Below are 20459 nucleotides of genomic sequence, written 5' to 3'. Positions count from 1 at the left end.
ATTTAGCGTTTTTTGAGATTAATTCCATATTTCACAAATTGTGTATATCTAATATACAATTCTTATTCAAATTTTCTAATTGTTCTTTAAAGCTTTTGTTTTGTTTTGTTTTCTGATCCAGTATTCAATCCAGGATCACACATTGCATTCAGTTGTCTTGACCCCGTAGTCTCCATAGATGGGAACAGGTGTCCAGTCTTTCTTTGTCTTTTCTTACACTGGTATTTTTGATGAGCATAGGCCAATTGCTTTACAGAATGTCTCTCAATTTGTGAAATATGAGTTTGTCTAATTCAGTGGTTCCAAACATATATCATGTTGGACATGTCTCAGAATCATCTGGGAACTCAGTGAATGCCAAGTTCTTGGATGCCAATTCAAAAACAACTTTCTAAAAACACCAGGTGGGATGGATCTCTGACTTTGTCAGAGGACAGAAGTATACGGTTTCAATGTGCTTGGATACTAAACAGTGAACGTGCCCTTTTAAATCCCTATTTAGAAAACCATGGCTCTTGGCAGAAGGCAAGAAATATTAACAAAATATAAGACTTGGCACTCCTCTTATAATTCCTCTTTACCTCAGCCACTAGGCTTTGAAGAGGTGAACGCTATTTATAACCACGACTAGTTTCAGACTAATTTCTTCTCTTCACTCACCTTCAATTGCACTTCCTCTTTTGGCAAAACAAGGGTGAATTTTGCACAATTCTTTTCAGTTGAATTCTGGTCAGTAAGGCATGTGAGGTCTATTATGTCTAACTTGTCAACATACTGAAAAGATAAAGGAAAATCTCATTAAATTATTTCATGGGTAATATATATTAGTTCTAGCAGGAAGGAAAATACATAATATCTTCCTTTCAACTTACTTGTACTTAGCATGATATTCTGGTTTTCAGGTGGACATGGCACCCCTTCCCAACCCAGAGGGCACTGGGAAATGTATTACGTGGTGGTGGGCTTGACTGGCTCATACTTTGCAAAAGTCAATTGAGAAATTTTCAGGAATTTTGCAAGCCACTTGTTAAACATAGCCATTATTAAAAATTAAATTATATGAACATACAATTAAATAAATTATATTAACAACAAAGGGAATTAAAATTCAAAACATCATTTTCTGGTTATATTACTACATAGCATTCTCTATGCTCTTGTGTTTATTTACATCTTCATTTCTGTGTGGTGAAAATGCTATATATATACTGTGATGGTGTGCTGCTGTTCCTTTCTTTCCAACTCCATGTACAGTGAGGTAACACTGATAGGTTGAAATTGGTCATGGTGGGAGTTTTTACATCATGGAAATTGGCAAATCTTATAAATTACAAGTTGATTTATTGTTTTGTTAATTGTCCAAAGGGTCATCAAACTTCTTCTACAAAGGCTAGATAGTAAATGTTTTAGGCCTTTGTGGACCACATACAGTCTTTGTTGCAAATTCTTGCTTGTTTGTTTGTTTTTAACAACACTTTAAAAATGTAAAAAATATTCTTAGCTCATATACTGTACCAGATCAGGCCACAGGCTAAATTTGGCTCAAGAGCCACAGTTTGCTGGCCTCTGGTCTAGACTTCAGAAAGTGAAGGGGAAAATGTCAATAATGCAGGTGAAATTTTTTTTTTTTAACATCTTTATTGGAGTATAATTGCTTTACAATGGTGTGTTAGTTTCTGCTGTATAACAAAGTGAATCAGTTATACATATACATATATCCCCATATCTCCTCCCTCTTGTGTCTCCCTCCCACTCTCCCTACCCCACCCCTCTAGGTGGCCACAAAGCACCGAGTTGATCTCCCTGTGCTATGTGGCAATGCAGGTGAAATTTTAAAGTTTGCTGTGTCTGAAGCTTTTTCATCGTAAACAGAACAAAAAATGACAAAATATTCTTTCATAATTCAAAAATCATTATCTCATTTAACAAAGAAGTTCATGTCATTGACAAATGGGTGACGTTCCAACATACATAATTGTTGCTTTACTTTCCTCTTACTCGTTAATGTAAACAAAAACATTGGCCAACATTCATGTCAAATATGATATTTAATGTCAATAAAGTTATTAGGGAAACAGCAGATTGGAAAACAACTCCGTTTGTCAAATCATAGTTGGCTATGGATACAGGTTCAGAAAAATCAGTGAAAGTATTCTATGAGAATCAATTGCCTTTATGGAAGTTACAGTAAAGAGTATTGTGTATTTTATTTTTTTAACTGTGTACTACACATTCTTTATATCAGTAATATTTGTAATATATATATATATAATATATATATACATACATAATTTTTTTCCAGAAAGCCATTGTTCAGTATGTACCACATGTTACTGGTTATGAGGATCCTATTAGGAAATTTCTATCTTATTCCAGTATAATAAAAATATTTCTTCTGAGCAGTTGGTCTATATGAACTGATCTGCATACAACTGACCAGACTTGCTCTGCAGTATTAGAAAGATTAGGACCAACTCTAAGTATAGTAGAGTTTTTAATGGTATAATTTTTTGCTAAATCAGCCTCATTGTTGACTTCTTTTTATCTCCTTTTATTTTCCTCTCTCTGTTATGCCCAATACAACTTATTTTACTATATTCTTATAAGTATGCTTATTCTAGTTTTATGAATAAGGTAAGGCGTAAAAATAGCACATTTTTTTCCAGAGCTATTCTTATATTGATGGGGTTGAGGGTAAGTTTGGGTTGACCTATTTATTTTCAATGAACAAAGAGCAATTAAAAATGGAAGGGGAAGTATAAGGGAAGGAGGACAAAATTTTAAATTACACAAGGATCTTTTTTTGATAACTTGTCTAGATCAAGCTAAAGGAGGAAGCAACAGAGGAAGAAATGGTGGAATTAGAGTGCTGTAAGCTGATCTGTTGATTAGAAGAAAGGAAGTCATATCTCTTTGGTTTTAATTGTAGTATTGAAAGAGCCTTAAAGGTCATCTGCCTAATCTAGCTGCCCTCTGATGCTTGAATCTCCCCCGGGGTATTCCTGCATGCAGTCATCCAGCCTATGCTGGAACATCTCGAACAACATGGAACTCATACATCCTATACAGCTGTGCCTGTGGCAAGATCTCTCTTGTCTTAAAGCTACAGTTTTTCTCCAGGCAATTTCCATCCATGGTCCTAGTCCCCTTCCCCTGGAATAACACTAAACAAATTCAATGACTCTTTCACATGACCTCCTGACAGCCTTTCAAATGTTTAAAGGCAGCTTTAAATTTTTCCCTACTTATAGGCTAAGTATCTACAGTTGTTGCTTGTTCCATCCCTGTGCTTTCTCCTAAGACTATCATCGAAAAAAATTCCCCCAAAGTCTGCATCCTCTTTTAACAAAATTGGTAGATGGGCAATTCCACAGCATTTTGTTGTAACAGTCTCTTCATGACGTAGTGGTTAAGAATGCTGGCTCAGGAACAAGATCTGGATTGTACCCCTTTCATTAGCTTTCTGATCTTGTACAATTTTTTAATCTTAAACTTGACTATTCTCATCTATAAAGTAGGCATTAAAATAGTACCCACTCTGCAGGGATGTTGTGAGAATTAAATGAGATAATACGTGTAAAATGCTTAAATGCTTACTATGTGCCAGCTGCTCTCTTAAGTCTTTAGACTCAATCTTAAGTCCTTTTACTTACTATTGCATTTAATCTTTTTGATAAGTTTATGAGATGGGCTACTGTTTTCATCCTAATTTTTTTTTGAAACTGATTGTGTTGGAGATCTTTTATTGATATATGCTCCTCTAGATTCACTTTTATCCCTTCACCATCCAACACTGTGCACCAGGAGTGGGAACTATATGGACAACATGAAGGGCATCCTTAACCTCTGACTTCTGTTGGGTTGGACCGCTGGTGAACACTGGCAGGAGATCAGAAGAGCGAGGAGAGTGAGGTCAGGTATTTATTACTCTATGCAATTGCTTCCTCTGTCAAAGATCATACTCTTTTCAAGGCAGTCATCTTCACACAGCTCTCCCACTATTCTCCCTCTCTTTCCTTTACTCCTAGGTATGGTAATGGGGCACTGTTACAAAGCCTCAGGGTTCTGTACTATCCTTTGTGGTTTTCCTACATCCTGTCCACTGCTTTGAATATAATCTTCATTAAACTGTCTTCAAATTGCCTAATTTGAGAGGTCGTCTGTTTCCTACCAGTACCCTAACTGATACACTGAGACACAGAGAGGTTAGGTAAATAGCCCAAGATCCCAAAATGGCACAGTGAACAGTGGCAGGGCCAGGACAAAAATCCAGGTAGTCTACCTAAGGACCAGGCTCCGAATCGCTAAGTTGTACCTCCCTTGCCATGTAGTAGGTGAATAGTAACTATTAACTCTCTCACATATGTGTATTATACAAGGTTTAGGCCAGGGTCTTTTGTATTTTCACTGACATCAGTGGGAAGTTGGAGACACAACAGAGAAGTTAATTATGTTAAAATTTATTTTATGGTATTTGAAAACACCTTTATATAATCTTGTCTACCCAGAGATCTGGTGAAAGATGACCATTTTTTTTTTCTGGCTTTTTATTTTGCAACTTTATTATATCAAACATAAACAGTACTTATAAGACATTTCTTTCATACAACAATTTGTAAGACTATTTTAAATTCATAGTCAGGAACATAAAACTCTTTCTGCTTAGATCTGAGTAAGTATGAAGAAAAAGGGAATGGTCATTAAATTCTGTAGGAGTTGGAGAAGTGTTCACTGAAGTGCTAGAACTTGACGTAGGCCCGAAATAAAGAACAAAGATCTAGAAATGTAGAAGGGTGAATGAGAGAATGGAACAGGCAAGAGAAATGATGTGAAACTGAACTGAACAGGCAGGAATGTATGTAAACATGATTTTTTATTCCATGAGGCAGAGCATTCCTTCTAAAGGAGTAGTAGAAGTTATGGTTTGGGGCTGTAGGTAGAGGCTGTACAGGGTGACCTTGAACAAAAGGCTGCGGACTTTTATCCTCTAGGCATGGGGTGTTTATCAAATATTGAGGTGGCATGTTTTGGTATGCCAAAAGAGAATGGGGGAATGAAATGGCCAAACAAGGTGTTGGGATCAGTGCATTCTAGCTGTAAGATGAATTAAACATAAGAAAGATTGAAGGTAAAGAACCCAGATTAGGTTATTATTTTAGTAGAGTGGGGATAAAGCAAAAAAATATTAATGCTGAATTGAGCGAAAATATCAGAAGGTAATTTTCCAAAAGCATGACAGAATAGAGAGAGAGATAGTAACTGGTAAGAAAGGGTTGCAGAAACCTAACTTACAGTGGGTGAAAAGGGAAGCCCTCTCTCAGAAGATGGTATTGAAGAGAGGAGAGCCTTCCAGGCCTAAAGAAAAGCAAATGGGAAGTCCATCTTCAGGCAAGAGTCTGATGTAATAGAGGAATGGGTAAAAGCATTATGCTCAAGTGGGAAATGGCAGGAGATGAGGCCAGAAATTGTCAGAGGCCTTGAAGAAATAAAGTCAGATAACTGCTTACAGTTGGCAATTTAGGCTGTCATTTACTTTCTTTTTTTGTTGTTTTCTGTTTTTGTTTTTATTTTATTTTTTTGAATTTTATTTATTTTTTTATACAGCAGTTTCTTATTAGTTATCCATTTTATACATATTAGTGTATACATGTCAATCCTTATCTCCCAATTCATCACACCACCATCCCCCCCCACTTTCCCTCCTTGGTGTCCATACGTTTGTTCTCTATATCTGTGTCTCAATTTCTGCCCTGCAAACCGGTTCATCTGTACCATTTTTCCAGATTCCATATATATGCGTTAATATACGATATTTGTTTTCTTTTTCTGACTTACTTCACTCTGTATGAAGTCTCTAGATCCATCCACGTCTCTACAAATGACCCAATTTCGTTCCTTTTTATGGCTGAGTAATATTCCTCTGTATATATGTACCAAATCTTCTTTACCCATTTGTCTCTTGATGGACATTTAGGTTGCTTCCATCTCCTGGCTATTGTAAATAGTGCTGCAATGAACATTGGGGTGCATGTGTCTTTTGGAATTATGGTTTTCTCTGGGTATATACCCAGTAGTGGGATTGCTGGGTCATATGGTAATTCAATTTTTAGTTTTTTAAGGAACCTCCATACTCTTCTCCATAGTGGCTGTATCAATTTACATTCCAACCAACAGTGCAAGAGGGTTCCCTTTTCTCTACACCCTCTCCAGCATTTGTTGTTTGTAGATTTTCTGAGGATGCCCATTCTAACTGGTGTGAGGTGATACCTCATTGTAGTTTTGATTTCCATTTCTCTAATAATTAGTGATGTTGAGCAGCTTTTCATGTGCTTCTTGGCCATCTGTATGTCCTCTTTAGAGAAATGTCTATTTAGGTCTTCTGCCCATGTTTTGATTGGGTTGTTTGTTTTTTTAATATTGAGCTGCATGAGCTGTTTATATATTTTGGAGATTAAGCCTTTGTCTGTTGATTCATTTGCAAATATTTCTCCCATTCTGAGGGTTGTCTTTTTGTCTTGTTTGTAGTTTCCTTTGCTGTGCAAAAGCTTTTAAGTTTCATTAGGTCCCATTTGTTTATTTTTGTTTTTATTTTCATTAGGAGGTGGATCCAAAAAGATCTTGCTGTGATTTATGTCAAAGAGTGTTCTTCCTATGTTTTCCTCTAAGAGTTTGATAGTGTCCAGTCTTACATTAAGGTCTCTAATCCATTTTGAGTTTATTTTTGTGTGTGGTGTTAGGGAGTGTTCTAATGTCATTCTTTTACATGTAGCTGTCCAGTATTCCCAGCACCACTTATTGAAGAGACTGTCTTTTCTCCATTGTATATCCTTGTCTCCTTTGTCATAGATTAGTTGACCATAGGTGCATGGGTTTATCTCTGGGCTTTCTATCCTGTTCCATTGATCTATATTTCTGTTTTTGTGCCAGTACCATATTGTCTTGATTACTGTAGCTTTGTAGTAAAGTCTGAAGTCAGGGAGTCTGATTCCTCCAGCTCCACTTTTTTCCCTCAAGACTGCTTTGGCTATTTGGGGTCATTTGTGTCTCAGTACAAATTGTGAAATTTTTTCTTCTCGTTCTGTGAAAAATGCCATTGGTAGTTTCATAGGGATGGCATTGAATCTGTAGAATGCTTTGTGTGGTATAGTCATTTTCACAATATTGATTCTTCCAATACAAGAACATGATATATCTCTCCATCTGGTGGTATCATCTTTAATTTCTTTCATCAGTGTCTTATAGTTTTCTGCATACAGGTCTTTTGTCTCCTTAGGTAGATTTATTCCTAGGTATTTTATTCTTTTTGTTGCAATGGTAAATGGGAATGTTTCATTAATTTCTCTTTCAGATTTTTCATCATTAGTGTATAGGAATGCAAGAGATTTCTGTGCATTAATTTTGTATCCTGCTACTTTACCAAATTCATTGATTAGCTCTAGTAGTTTTCTGGTGGCATCTTTAGGATTCTCTATGTATAGTATCATGTCGTCTGCAAACAGTGACAGTTTTATTTCTTCTTTTCCAATTTGTATTCCTTTTATTTATTTTTCTTCTCTGATTGCCGTGGCTAGGACTTCCAAAACTATTTTGAATAATAGTGGTGAGAGTGGACATCCTTGTCTTGTTCCTGATCTTAGAGGAAATGCTTTCAGTTTTTCACCATTGAGAATGATGTTTGCTGTGGGTTTGTCATATATAGCCTTTATTACGTTGAGGTAGGTTCCCTCTATGCCCACTTTCTGGAGAGTTTTTATCATAAATGGGTGTTGAATTTTGTCAAAAGCTTTTTCTGCATCTATTGAGATGATCATATGGTTTTTCTTCTTCAATTTGTTAATATGGTGTATCACATTGATTGATTTGCATATATTGAAGAATCCTTGCATCTCTGGGATAAATCCCACTTGCTCATGGTATATGATCCTTTTAATGTGCTGTTGGATTCTGTTTGCTAGTATTTTGTTGAGGATTTTTGAATCCATATTCATTGGTGATATTGGTCTGTAGTTTTCTTTTTTTGTAGTATCTTTTTCTGGTTTTGGTATCAGGGTGATGGTGGCCTCATAGAATGAGTTTGGGAGTGTTCCTTCCTCTGCAATTTTTTGGAAGAGTTTGAGAAGAGCGTTGTGGTCAGAAAAGATGCTTGATATGATTTCATTTTCTTAAATTTACTGAGGCTTGATTTGTGATCTAAGATGTGATCTATCCTGCAGAATGTTCCATGTGAACTTGAGAAGAAAGTGTAATCTGCTCTTTTTGAATGGAATGTTCTATAAATATCAATTAAATCTATCTGGTCTATTGTATCATTTAAAGCTTGTGTTTCTTTATTAATTTTCTGTTTGGATGATCTGCCCATTGGTGTAAGTGAGGTGTTAAAATCCCCCACTATTATTGTGTTACTGTCGATTTCCTTTCTTACAACTGTTAGCAGTTGCCTTATGTATTGAGGTGCTCCTATGTTGGGTGCATATATATTTATAATTGTTATATCTTCTTCTTGGATCGATCCCTTGATCATTATGTAGTGTCCTTGTCTCTTGTAACATTCTTTATTTTAAAGTCTATTTTATCTGATATGAGTATTGCTACTCCAGCTTTCTTTTGATTTCCATTTGCATGGAATATCTTTTTCCAGCCCCTCACTTTCAGTCTGTATGTGTCCCTAGGTCTGAAGTGGGTCTCTTGTAGACAGCATATATATGGGTCTTGTTTTTGTATCCATTCAGCAAGCCTGTGTCTTTTGGTTGGAGCATTTAATCCATTCACGTTTAAGGTAATTATCGATATGTATGTTCCTATGACCATTTTCTTAATTGTTTTGGGTTTGTTTTTGTAGGTCCTTTTCTTCCCTTGTGTTTTCCACTTAGAGAAGTTCCTTTAGCATTTGTTGTAAAGCTTGTTTGGTGGTGCTGAATTCTCTTAGCTTTTGCTTGTCTGTAAAGCTTTTGATTTCTCCGTCAAATCTGAATGAGATCCTTGCTGGGTAGAGTAATCTTGGTTGTAGTTTCTTCCCTTTCATCACTTTAAATATGTCATACCACTCCCTTCTGGCTTATAGAGTTTCTTCTGAGAGATCAGCTGTTAACCTTATGGGAGTTCCGTTGTATGTTATTTGTCATTTTCCCCTTGTTGCTTTTAATAATTTTTCTTTGCCTTTAATTTTTGTCAATTTGATTACTGTGTGTCTCGGTGTGTTTCTCCTTGGGTTTATCCTGTATGGGACTCTCTGTGCTTCCTGGACTTGGGTGCCTATTTCCTTTCCCATGTTAGGGAATTTTTCAACTGTAATCTCTTCAAATATTTTCTCGGGTCCTTTCTCTCTCTCTTCTCCTTCTGGGACCCCTATAATGCGAATGTTGTTGCATTTAATATTGTCTCAGAGGTCTCTTAGGCTGTCTTCATTTCTTTTCATTCTTTTTTCTTTATTCTGTTCTGCAGCAGTGAATTCCACCATTCTGTCTTCCAGGTTACTTATGTGTTCTTCTGCCTCAGTTATTCTGCTATTGATTTCTTCTAGTGTATTTTTTGTTTCAGTTATTGTATTGTTCATCTCTGTTTGTTCTTTAATTCTTTTTGGTCTTTTTTAAACATTTCTTGCATCTTCTCGATCTTTGCCTCCATTCTTTTTACGAGGTCTTGGATCATCTTCCCTATCATTATTCTGAATTCTTTTTCTGGAAGGTTGCCTATCTCCACTTCATTTAGTTGTTTTTCTGAAGTTTTATCTTGTTCCTTCATCTGGTACATAGGCCTCTGCCTTTTCATCTTGTCTATCTTTCTGTGAATGTAGCCTTTGTTCCACAGGCTGCAGGATTGTAGGTCTTCCTGCTTCTGCTGTCTGCCCTCTGGTTGAGGCTATCTAAGAGGCTTGTGCAAGTTTCCTGATGGGAGGGACTGGTGGTGGGTAGAGCTGGCTGTTGCTCTGGTGGGCAGAGCTCAGTAAAACTTTAATCCACTTGTCTGCTGATGGGTGGGGCTGGGTTCCTTCCTTGTTGGTTGTTTGACCTGAGGCGACCCAACACTGGAGCCTACCCAGGCTCTTTGGTGGGGCTGATGGCAGACTCTGGGAGGGCTCATGCCAAGGAGTACTTCCCAGAACTTCTGCTGCCAGTGTCCTTGTCCTCACAGTGAGATACAGCCACCCCCCGCCTCTGCAGGAGACCCTCCAACGCTAGCAGGTAGGTCTGGTTCAGTCTCCCCCAGGGTCACTGCTCCTTCCCCTGGGTCCTGATGTGCACACTACTTTGTGTGTGCCCTCCAAGAGTGGAGTCTCTGTTTCCCCCAGTCCTGTCAAAGTCCTGCAGTCAAATCCTGCTAGCCTTCAAAGTCTGATTCTCTAAGGAATTCCTCCTCCTGTTGCCGGACCCCCAGGTTGGGAAACCTGATGTGGGGCTCAGAACCTTCACTCCAGTGGGTGGACTTCTGTGGTATAAGTGTTCTCCAGTTTGTGAGTCACCCACCCAACAGTTATGGGATTTGATTTTATTGTGATTGCGCCCCTCCTACCATCTCATTGTGGTTTCTCCTTTGTCTTTGGATGTGGGGTATCTTTTTTGGTGAGTTCCAGTGTCTTCCTGTTGATGATAGTTCAGCAGTTAGTAGTGATTCCGATGCTCTCGCAAGAGGGAGTGAAAGCACGTCCTTCTACTCAGCCATCTTGAACCCTTGACCTCAAAGATGACCATTTTAAGTTTGTTTTCTGTTTGGTTTTTTAAATGACTTCTGGTTAGTTTACCACTAATGGTGCTGAAATGCCTGCAGGTAGAATACATCACACAGGCTCTTTTTCTGTATCTTTCATTAGATCTGGTCATGTAATAACAATGTTCTAAGCAGTGTGGGCTACTACATCCATGGTCTGAAATGTTTATATTTAAACAAGTTACTGGATCATAAAATCTCGTAAGCATAGCATTCCAAGGTAGACATGCATTTGCTACTAAAATGCTACATTTTATTTGTGGAAAAAATGAAATACACCATGTTTATTTTTTTTGTGGTTAAAGTGAAATATCAATCAATTATTTAAAATTAATACAAATAAATAATCTCAGAATTTCTTTATTGTTATTCTCATGCTTGAGCTCTTAGAAGTCTTATCTCATGGGGTATGTTTGTATCTTTCTAGAAAAATTAAATTGTGACATATTGTATGTTATGAGATTTCGGGTATCAGTTAACACCTTCTGAGTTTCCCAGGAAATTTTACCATAGGTCTTGTAATTGATAGCCCTCACAGATGTAAATGTTCTTATTTAAATTGGTTGTACTGGAGTATCTTTACTTTCGGAAGACAGAAAGTGAATAATAAACTATATGGCAAGTGTTTATTGGGAAAAAATTAAATCAGCTGAACATGTTTACTTACTGTTGGACTTTTTTTGTCGGTATAAAAGAAAAGTGTAGTTCCTCTCAGCTCTGTCCAGTAATGTTTATAATCCTGCGGGAAAGAAATTGTAAACATCATTTCATTATGTATATTCAACTATTTTCCTATTGATATTTCCCTCTGTAACTTTCTTAATTGCTGTGTGATATAATATTCTTCTTTCTCCTGGGATAAATCACCTACTTTTTTATCGCTTAATTTTACATTTAATTCCTGGTTAAATCCTTCACAAATTTTAGTATGAGGTGTGCGGTGGGGATGTAATTTGATTTGTGTTTAAGTAAATTATTTTCCAAAACTTTCCTCATTGATTTAAGATGCTTGACTTTTTGTGCACTTTCAGTGGAAACTTGCACCTGTAAGAGGGGCCATATAAGGGGCCAGGTTGGGACAAGCATTTAATATCTACCTTCCAAGACAGTTGAAAAGATTGAATGAATTAATACACATAAATCACTTAGAATAGTACATGGCTCATAGTTTAGGTTCAATAAATAGAATATATTTATATAGATCAAGGAAATATGAGCAATTGCTAATGATAAAAATAACACAATCAAAGCTGAACTTTGAATTCAGATTTCATTCATGTGCTGAACATTTCATAATTTGTTCACATTATTATGAGTTCTATAGAAATATAATTTTTTAAGTTTAAAATATTTAAATAACCTAGTAAGACTCAATCAAGTGAAAGTCTATTTAGATAAGAACTTACATTTTATGAAGATTGGCTGTATTACAAAAGAATGGCAAGGGGGTGCGGTTAAAACATAAAAAAAAAAAAAATCCTTCAAATCTGAAGACTTACCTTCATACCCAGTTCTTTGCAAAAGTGTGTTTTTAAAAATTCCAGTCAGTTTTATAGACTTGTTGAACATTCCTTCCTTTAGGGTTTAATAAGCTGAATTTTCACAACATGTTAGATTATCTTGATTTATATTGAGGGTTAATGTAAGAAAATCAGGTGAAGAAATTTTTTCTTTTGCTTATAAATGTGAAGACACTCATATGTTATGGTATTTTGTGTCTCTTTGATAATCACATATCACTTATTCTTTTTTTGACCACCAAAATGTTTGTCACCTCTTTAGAATTTATATACTTATTTTCTCAAATAATGGGAACTCTATAACCCATTTTTCTTTTATTTTCCTTGGCTCTCAGGAAGTTCAAGATTAAATTCATTCTGAATTACAGCAACCATCTTTCTCATGTTCTTAATAGAACTATTTTCTCCCTTTGTCTTTATGGCTGATAAGGTGCTATATTAGCTTTTGCTGTATTACAAGCCACCCTAAAACTTAGTGGACTAAAACAGCAAGCATTTTATATTTCTCCTCATTCTGTGGCTGGCGGATGATTCTTTGGATCTGGGTATACTTGGCTGTGACTTAATGGTCTAGGGTACTCTCATTCACTTGCTTGGGGTATTAGCTGGGAATGCAGAATGACTGGGTGTGGTATAATAAGAAATATATTTAGTCTTTGTCTCCTAGTTCCTGGCATAGAGATCCTAAAACACTTGGAATTTCCTAAGTAATAGGAGTGCTTTTGTTATTCATAGTGAACCCTTTTACATCACACCTGAATTTTTACTAATGAGGTAACTTAGGACGGGACCCCTAGATAGCTTCAGGATGGGTCTGGTCACCTAAAGAACAAATGATTAGAGGGTTGGAACTTTCAGCCCTACCTACCAACCTCCAGGAAAGAGGAGGTGGGCCTGGAGATTATGCTTTATAAAAACTCTTGAACAACAAGATTTGATAAGTTTCCACATGCCAAAACGGTGGTGTACCCCATCTCCACAAAGACAGTAGCACCCGTGCTTGGGATCCTTCCAGACCTTGCCCTCTTCATCTGGCTGTTCATTTGTATCCCTTACCAGTAAATGTAAGCAAAGTGTTTTCCTGAGTTCTGCGAGCCATTCTAGTAAATTACAAAATCTTGGGAGAGGGTCATGGGAACCCCTGATTTATCACCAGTCAGTCAGAAGGAAAAGGGATCTGGGACTTGTGGCTAGTGACTGAAGTAGGGGGTAGTCTCGTGGGACTCAGCTCTTAATTAAGCTGTGGGGTCTGCACTAAATTGGGTAGGTAGTTAGTATCAGAATTGAACTGAAGTGTTGAACACCTAGTTGATGTCCAGAGAATCAGAGAAGTGGTTGTTGGTGTTGGAAACCACTCTACTGAGACAATTGGAATCACTCCGTGCAGTCTCATCTTCCAGTCAGCTGGCCTAGACTTGTTCACATACTAGCAGAAGAATGCTCAGGGGTAAGAGAGGGCAAAACCCAATGTGCAAGTACTGTCTAATCCTCTGCTTTTGTCACATTTACCAAAGCATGACCCAGTCCAGATTCAAGGAGCAGAAAAACAGACTCAGCCTCTTTATGGAAGGAGCAGAAAAGTCACATTTCCAAGGGGAGTGTATATAGTGAGACTTGAACAAACTGATAGTAGTCCTGCAGCAATCTACCTCAGGGGTAGAGTTGGAACTTGGAGCACAGTTTCTCTGTCCAAGCCCTGTGATCTTTCCACTTCATCCTACCTCCCAACAGAGAGCTGGCTATAATGTAACGTAATGAACATGCTGATGCCTCCTGAATCAAAAATGGATTACCAAAGAAAAGAACAATTCAAAAGGGCGTAGGATTGAAGGATCAGCCAACAGATGGTCCCCAAAGAAGCAATTGTAAAACTGGGCAAAGAGATTCTTCCTTTTGTCTGAAATCCAGATGCCAGTATATACTTGACACATCTCTGAGTCAAGCAGTTCAATAAGGCAAGGGAACAAACCTTAATTTCAGCCCCAGCAGAAGTCTTTTCTTTCCTTATTTTCACATAGGATACAAAATGTTAATGGCATTGAAGTAGCCCTTTGCCTGGTCTCTCCACTGCTTTCTTTCTCCCTCCAATCTATCCTGCAGGGTGCTGCTAGAGAGAACTACCGCCTCTGCAGAGGGTAGGACTGAATATCTAAGAGGTGAGTCTGCGAGGCAGGAAGCTCAACTCAACGCCTTCTTGTCCTCTCTCAGCAGCCTGCCAGGACAGAGTGGGTGTTCTGCTCTGTTCCCTGCCATATGGCAAAGGGCCTCCAAGAGGCAGGCTGTGACTCTCAAACTGCGTCAGTGACTCACGGTAGGTCAAGCCTACCTAAATCTGGGGTAAAGTGTCAGCACAGTTTTGGCCTTAAATCTAAACTACTATCAATAGATTTTATTAATAATAAAAGTGATGAATTGATCTTCATTTGTGTGATTCCTGTGTCTTAATTTTCACTTGCTTTCAAACTTGGGGGAGGATAAATCCCATCAAATGGGTATAAAAAATGTACAGGGCAGGGGAAGTGGGAGTAACTGCTAACGGCGTTTCTTTTCAGAAACTTAAACATTAAACTTAAACATTTTCAATGTTCTAGAAAATGTTCTAGAACTAGATAGTGGTGATGGTTGCACAGCTTTGTGAATATATTAAAAACCACTGAATTGTAATAATAATAATAATTATTATGTGTCTCCTGTGTGAGAGTTCAGTGTTAAGGCACCAAGAATGGAAGTAGGGAAACCAGCCTCTTACTACATAAGTAGCAAATCCTCAGAGTTGTTGAAGGATTGAATGGAATAATGATGTATGTAAAGCACATAGGACCTGGGACATAGCAAGGGTTCCATCAGTATTGGCCAGTGGCGGTGGGGAAGCATTACCTCATCACTCACATTATTAACAGGTACTTCGCATATTTTATTATCCATATAATAATACTCTTTCCACATGGTAATTTGTATGTGTGTGTGAAGGTGATGCCCACTAAAAATCTCTAAAATAGATCTTTCAATGGGATTATGTACAAGTAGGAGAAGATATTTTGTAAACTAGAATAATGAAATCCATTGTCATTCCTATATAAAATCACCCTTTCATATTGTCTTAAGTAAAAAGATAGAAAACTGCATTGAGAAATTTGGCTTGAAAAAGTTGCTAACCTATACTATGATTAGGCAGGTGTTCTATAAAAACCATGAAAGTGTATAGTCACTCTGTTGAAAAGTACTTGAACTTTCTGAGAATTGACTTGAGATGAAATAATAAAACAATTCAAAAATTTTTTTTTAATTTATTTATTTATGGCTGTGTTGGGTCTTCGTTTCTGTGCGAGGGCTTTCTCTAGTTGGGGCAAGTGGGGGCCACTCTTCATCGCGGTGCGCGGGCCTCTCATTATCGCGGCCTCTCTTGTTGCGGAGCACAGGCTCCAGACGCACAGGCTCAGTAACTGTGGCTCACGGGCCTAGTTGCTCCACGGCATGTGGGATCTTCCCAGACCAGGGCTCGAACCCGTGTCCCCTGCATTGGCAGGCAGATTGTCAACCACTGCGCCACCAGGGAAGCCCAAAACAATTCAATTTTATCTTGGAGCTTTTAAAAAATCATCTCTCTCTTTTAAAGGCTTTCACACCCTTCTCTAATGGTAAGTATCTCAATGCAAGGAGGAAGTCAAGATTACACAGTATTTTGGAACTAGGATGGGAGTGAGGGAGAGTGGGGAGGAGATTGGAATGTAGGCGTATTGGTTCGAGAACTTAGTCACGGGTTGTGTAGTTTTATTGAAGTATGGCGTCTAAGATAAAGTCCAAACCCGAGATTCTATGATTCTTAGAGGAAAAGAAAACAAGAGAAAAGCCTGCAAAGTCTACCACCCTGTTCATCTTCTTAATTAGCCTCATTAGTATTAACCTGCCACAAGATAGAAAACTAAAATCACTAATAGCAGTCAAAGTTTATTGCATTCGCTCTTTATGTACATGCAGACATGCATCTGTGCTCCTGTGAAAAATTACAGAGTGTTCAGCCATGAGAGAATGGTATGAATTGCCTAGAGTTAATGAGGGAAAAACGGGAGCGTTACTGGTAAACAAACATATATATTCATAGAAAGGATTAAGGAGGGTTTATTAATGGGGGAAGAAGCAAGAACAAAGGCACTGAGTTGAAGGAAAGGCAGCCTGGAGGAAAAGGAAGATTACAAATGTCAGTAGGCCCTGTGGACATGAACCAGAGCCACAAACCCAAGAACAGATCAAACTTATATTTAGTACGCAGAGACCTGCGGGTCACAGGCTTGATTTAGTTTCTGATAAGCGCTCCTGAAAACCGGTATAATCGGAGTCATCTATCAATATCAATCTCAATGACCAACATCTAGGTATATATTGATATCTACAGAGATACATACCTATCTTAAAAATTAATTTTGAAGGTCAGATTTTTGGATTAAATACACTGAACACAAAATTTCTTATTTTTAAGCAATCATTTGCATTCAATTGCTGAAGTAAAAAAATGTACCGACATAGGCCTCTTGAATTTCTCGCTAAGCTTCATAATCGTTAGATGACCTTGTATGTAGAGTTTAAGGTCACTATCTCATTTTCATTCAATTAAACAAATGTTTTTGAAAGTCTACTGAGCTTACTGTTGAGCTCAATGTGATAAAGAATCTAGTGATTAGACATCCCCAACCTTTAGAAACCCACCACCAAATGGAATTAGAACTTTAGTTTGAAAGGCAGCATGATGTCAAGTGCTTTGCAATAAAATCCAAGTTAGGCCCCTTAATGGTGAGGCACCTCGAGCTTAAACTCTGTGAGCAAAAATGCACTCATCTTGAAGTAGATAAAATAATTTCTACCCAGAAGAATTACTGTAAGGATCAGACTGATAGGACATTAAGAGCCTAGTTTATCTTCCATATGGCAACACCTCAAGAAAATATACCCATTTAAATAGAGTCTATTTGATCATCACAGCAACCCGTTCAGTTATGCAAGAGAGTAATTACCCATTTTACAAAACAGGAAACAGATGAAAAGTTCTGAAGGACTTGCCCAAGTTCTAAAGTAGGACTGATACTTAATATCTCCTGGCTCCCAGGGCTCTTTCTCATTGATGTAACTAGTAAAACTGGGTTACAGTGCAAATCCAGTTAAGTTCCTCTCCAGCCTGTCCCCAATAAAAAGCTCCCATTTTTTTTTCTTGTGAGTGAATAAAGTGCCTTTGCTTAAAGAAGGATGTTATATACTGGTCTCCAAAGTGGGGCACTTAAACCTCGGAGGCATGCAAGATGATCCCTCTGGGGAAGAAACTTTTAGAATATCTAATTATATTTCATCTTTCTGAATTCCTTTTCTGCATATAGTTAGTAATTTGTTTGGACTAGTAGTACAGGAGTACATACATATAATTTCTAAATAAATTAATATTCTTAGAGATCTGTGTTCAAAAATGTTTTCTTGAAAAGAGTGTGTTACTTTAAAAATTTGGCGATTACTAGCATAGAGAACTGTTTGAGAGCACAACTGAACCCTAAAATTTTTCTAGATGAATTAGTGGCAGTTAGAGGACTAGTCAGAGAAATGTTATTTTGATGCTATTATGATGATCATATTCTGTGTTCAGGATAATTAGAAGACATATTACATACAGTGTTTTTAATTATAGCACATCACAGTTTGAAGACTGTGAGATGTTGCCCAAATGCTCTCTTAGTTCAAATAGTTCCAGAAAACTGAGAATTTTCCCCATTTGTAAGAACTGCGATGCCATTGGTATCTCACTGTAGCACTGAATAGCTTTTATTATCTAGTAAATCTTCCTAATCATCCAGAATTCTAGTACTGTGGGTTAAGTAAATCTTCCCACATTTTTTCCATAAAGATTACGTACTTTTAATGGGTTCTTGACCTGGGATCCATGGACCTCTTGGAATTGCATTTAAAATGGTGTATATTGGAACATTTTCCTGGGGGCAAAGCACCTTAATTCTTAAAAGTGTCCCTGTCACAAAAATAGCTAAGAAACACCTCTCAGCATGTAATCTCCTTATAGAACAGGTTACTCCTCAGTTATATTTTTTCTAGCTTGAATTCCTTCAGCAGAGACCTCACTTAATATTCTGTAGAGGCTCCCAACTTCCTCCTGTCCCTCAGATCGAAAGGTGACATTCTTGATACCCTTGGCTCACCTCTCTTTCAAAGGTTCCCTGGTACTTTGCTACCACTTGCCTAGAAATCCGACTATTTTTCCTTAGCTTTTTCTCATTGCTTCTGTTTTCCAGCACTCTAATTATCACTGTGGCTCTCCTTTGAGCCGGATTACTTATGGATTCAAAACTGATTTTAGTATGTTAATAAGAATGTGATGAATAATAAAATGGAAGGAGAATGAATCTAATCTCTAGTATGAGCCAGGTGGTTTACATATGTTATCCCTTTAATCCTTGAAATCACCTTGTTAGTAGACATTACTGTCATCCTCTTGATCTCTTCTCCCTGACATATAAGTAAAAGATACTTTGCTATGATTTCATCTGAAATTTTTACACCTATAGTTTTTTCTTTCCATTTCAAGGCATGCTTTCCAAGAAAAATTAGACTAGCATTCGGGTAAGTGAGTCATCACTCCTTACTAAACTAAACCTCATGAAGGTAGGGTTTTTGTATTTTATTCATATTCTCCAGAACTGAGTGTGGTACTTGGTACATAGGAAACACGTAATATACACTGCTTAAATGAATGAATTGATTAAGCACCGCTGTATCACAGGCTTTATACCTTGAGAGGTAACTCATATTCTCTCCATTTTACAGTTGAGGAAATTTAGCCTCTAGGAGATTGAGTAGCTTGTATTAAATCCAGGCTATAAGTGGCAAAACCATCAGGTAAAGGCATGTTTTACTGACACCCTAAAATCCTTTTCTTTTTCTGCTAACCATACCAAGGGATTGCCTTTTTTAAACATTAAAAGGAACCCAGTATCAGAAACAGTTATTATAAACACTTTGGAAAAAATTCAGTGAATAGACAAATTTAAATTACAATCTAGAAATTTCTTTTCCCCACTCCCCTTTCCTGGCAAAGTGTAATAATGTAGCTAACCCATAGTAATAAGATTGAATTCATTTTAAAAGCATATAGGATCAACTAAAAAATGTTCCAATGTAACTGACAGATATTACTAATACATGTTTAACACCCATAACAGAATACAAATTACCATGTCTTTACTCTCTAATAGTAAATGATCTGATTATATATGCAAGAAATATGAATGTGCTATTACAGATATTTTTACATACACACATTTTCTATAAGCATTAATAAATCCTCAGAAAAAATATTTTTAAATTGTTATTAAACATTTCTTAAGGCATTTCTCAAAACACTATTTTTTTCTAGTTTCAATTAATATTAACATTTCATAAAATTTGACCTAAGTTAATGATTTCTTTTTTCTTTAGTAACAGACACTTCCAAGTTTATTTCTCTCATTCATTTCAAAGTATCCACAATTAGTATTTCAAAAGCACTGATTTTAACTAATTATAAGTTTTTATTTTTATGTTTAAAAAATGCTTTGTGAATTTTCTTAGAGTGAATGTATTTATGTAGCTTAATGTACATCTACCCATAGAGCACCCTAAGTAGTATCTTTTAAAATCCCTATCTTGAACAGTGTCTTAGAACATACAACTAACTATACACAATGTTAAACAGTATCAATTTTATCATTTTCTGATCATTATTTGTAAGCTTCAATCAACTGCAAATGGGAGCAGAAGGTTTAATTTCAAAATTGCAGAGAAAATATATAGGAAACATTTTACCTTCTAAGCTAAACTCTTCTGTGATGTTTAAATAAATTCTTTAGAAATTTAGGAATTTTTTTACATTAGTGACTCAACATTAGAAGCTTATATATACACATATATGTGTTTAAGCCATACGTTGTATTTAAATTATGCAAATTGGAATCATATTTCTGACCTCAGGGAAGAGGGTTCAGTCCCAGCAGAGACAAGAAGGCCCTTGTCACATCATATCACCATAAAATAAATTTTATATTAAGACAGAAATTTCTAGTTTAACATTATCATCTGTGGACTTACCTGGTATTCTGACCGCTTGACTAATAAAAAACCTTCAAAGTACAAGGGTAGAGCAGTAATCTTTGACCTTTCTTGGAAGATCCTGCGAGGGGCTGGTTTTGGGGGCTTCTTAGCCATCAT

General features: G+C 36.9%; 1 protein-coding gene across 1 annotated transcript in view; it reads right to left on the bottom strand.

Annotated features, from left to right (window-relative positions):
• Positions 1 to 20459, bottom strand: part of STAP1 (signal transducing adaptor family member 1) — a 43631-nt gene extending 23172 nt beyond the window's left edge. Inside the window, exons 1-3 of the mRNA XM_061191428.1 lie at positions 20340 to 20459; positions 11372 to 11443; positions 661 to 774 (exon numbers count right to left, since the gene is read on the bottom strand). Of these exons, the coding sequence (XP_061047411.1) occupies positions 661 to 774; positions 11372 to 11443; positions 20340 to 20459 (306 nt within the window). The remainder of the gene's footprint in view (positions 1 to 660; positions 775 to 11371; positions 11444 to 20339) is intronic.

Source organism: Eubalaena glacialis, chromosome 5 (assembly GCF_028564815.1).
Source record: "Eubalaena glacialis isolate mEubGla1 chromosome 5, mEubGla1.1.hap2.+ XY, whole genome shotgun sequence".
NCBI lineage: Eukaryota > Metazoa > Chordata > Mammalia > Artiodactyla > Balaenidae > Eubalaena > Eubalaena glacialis.
This window is presented reverse-complemented; position numbering and strand designations above follow the sequence as displayed.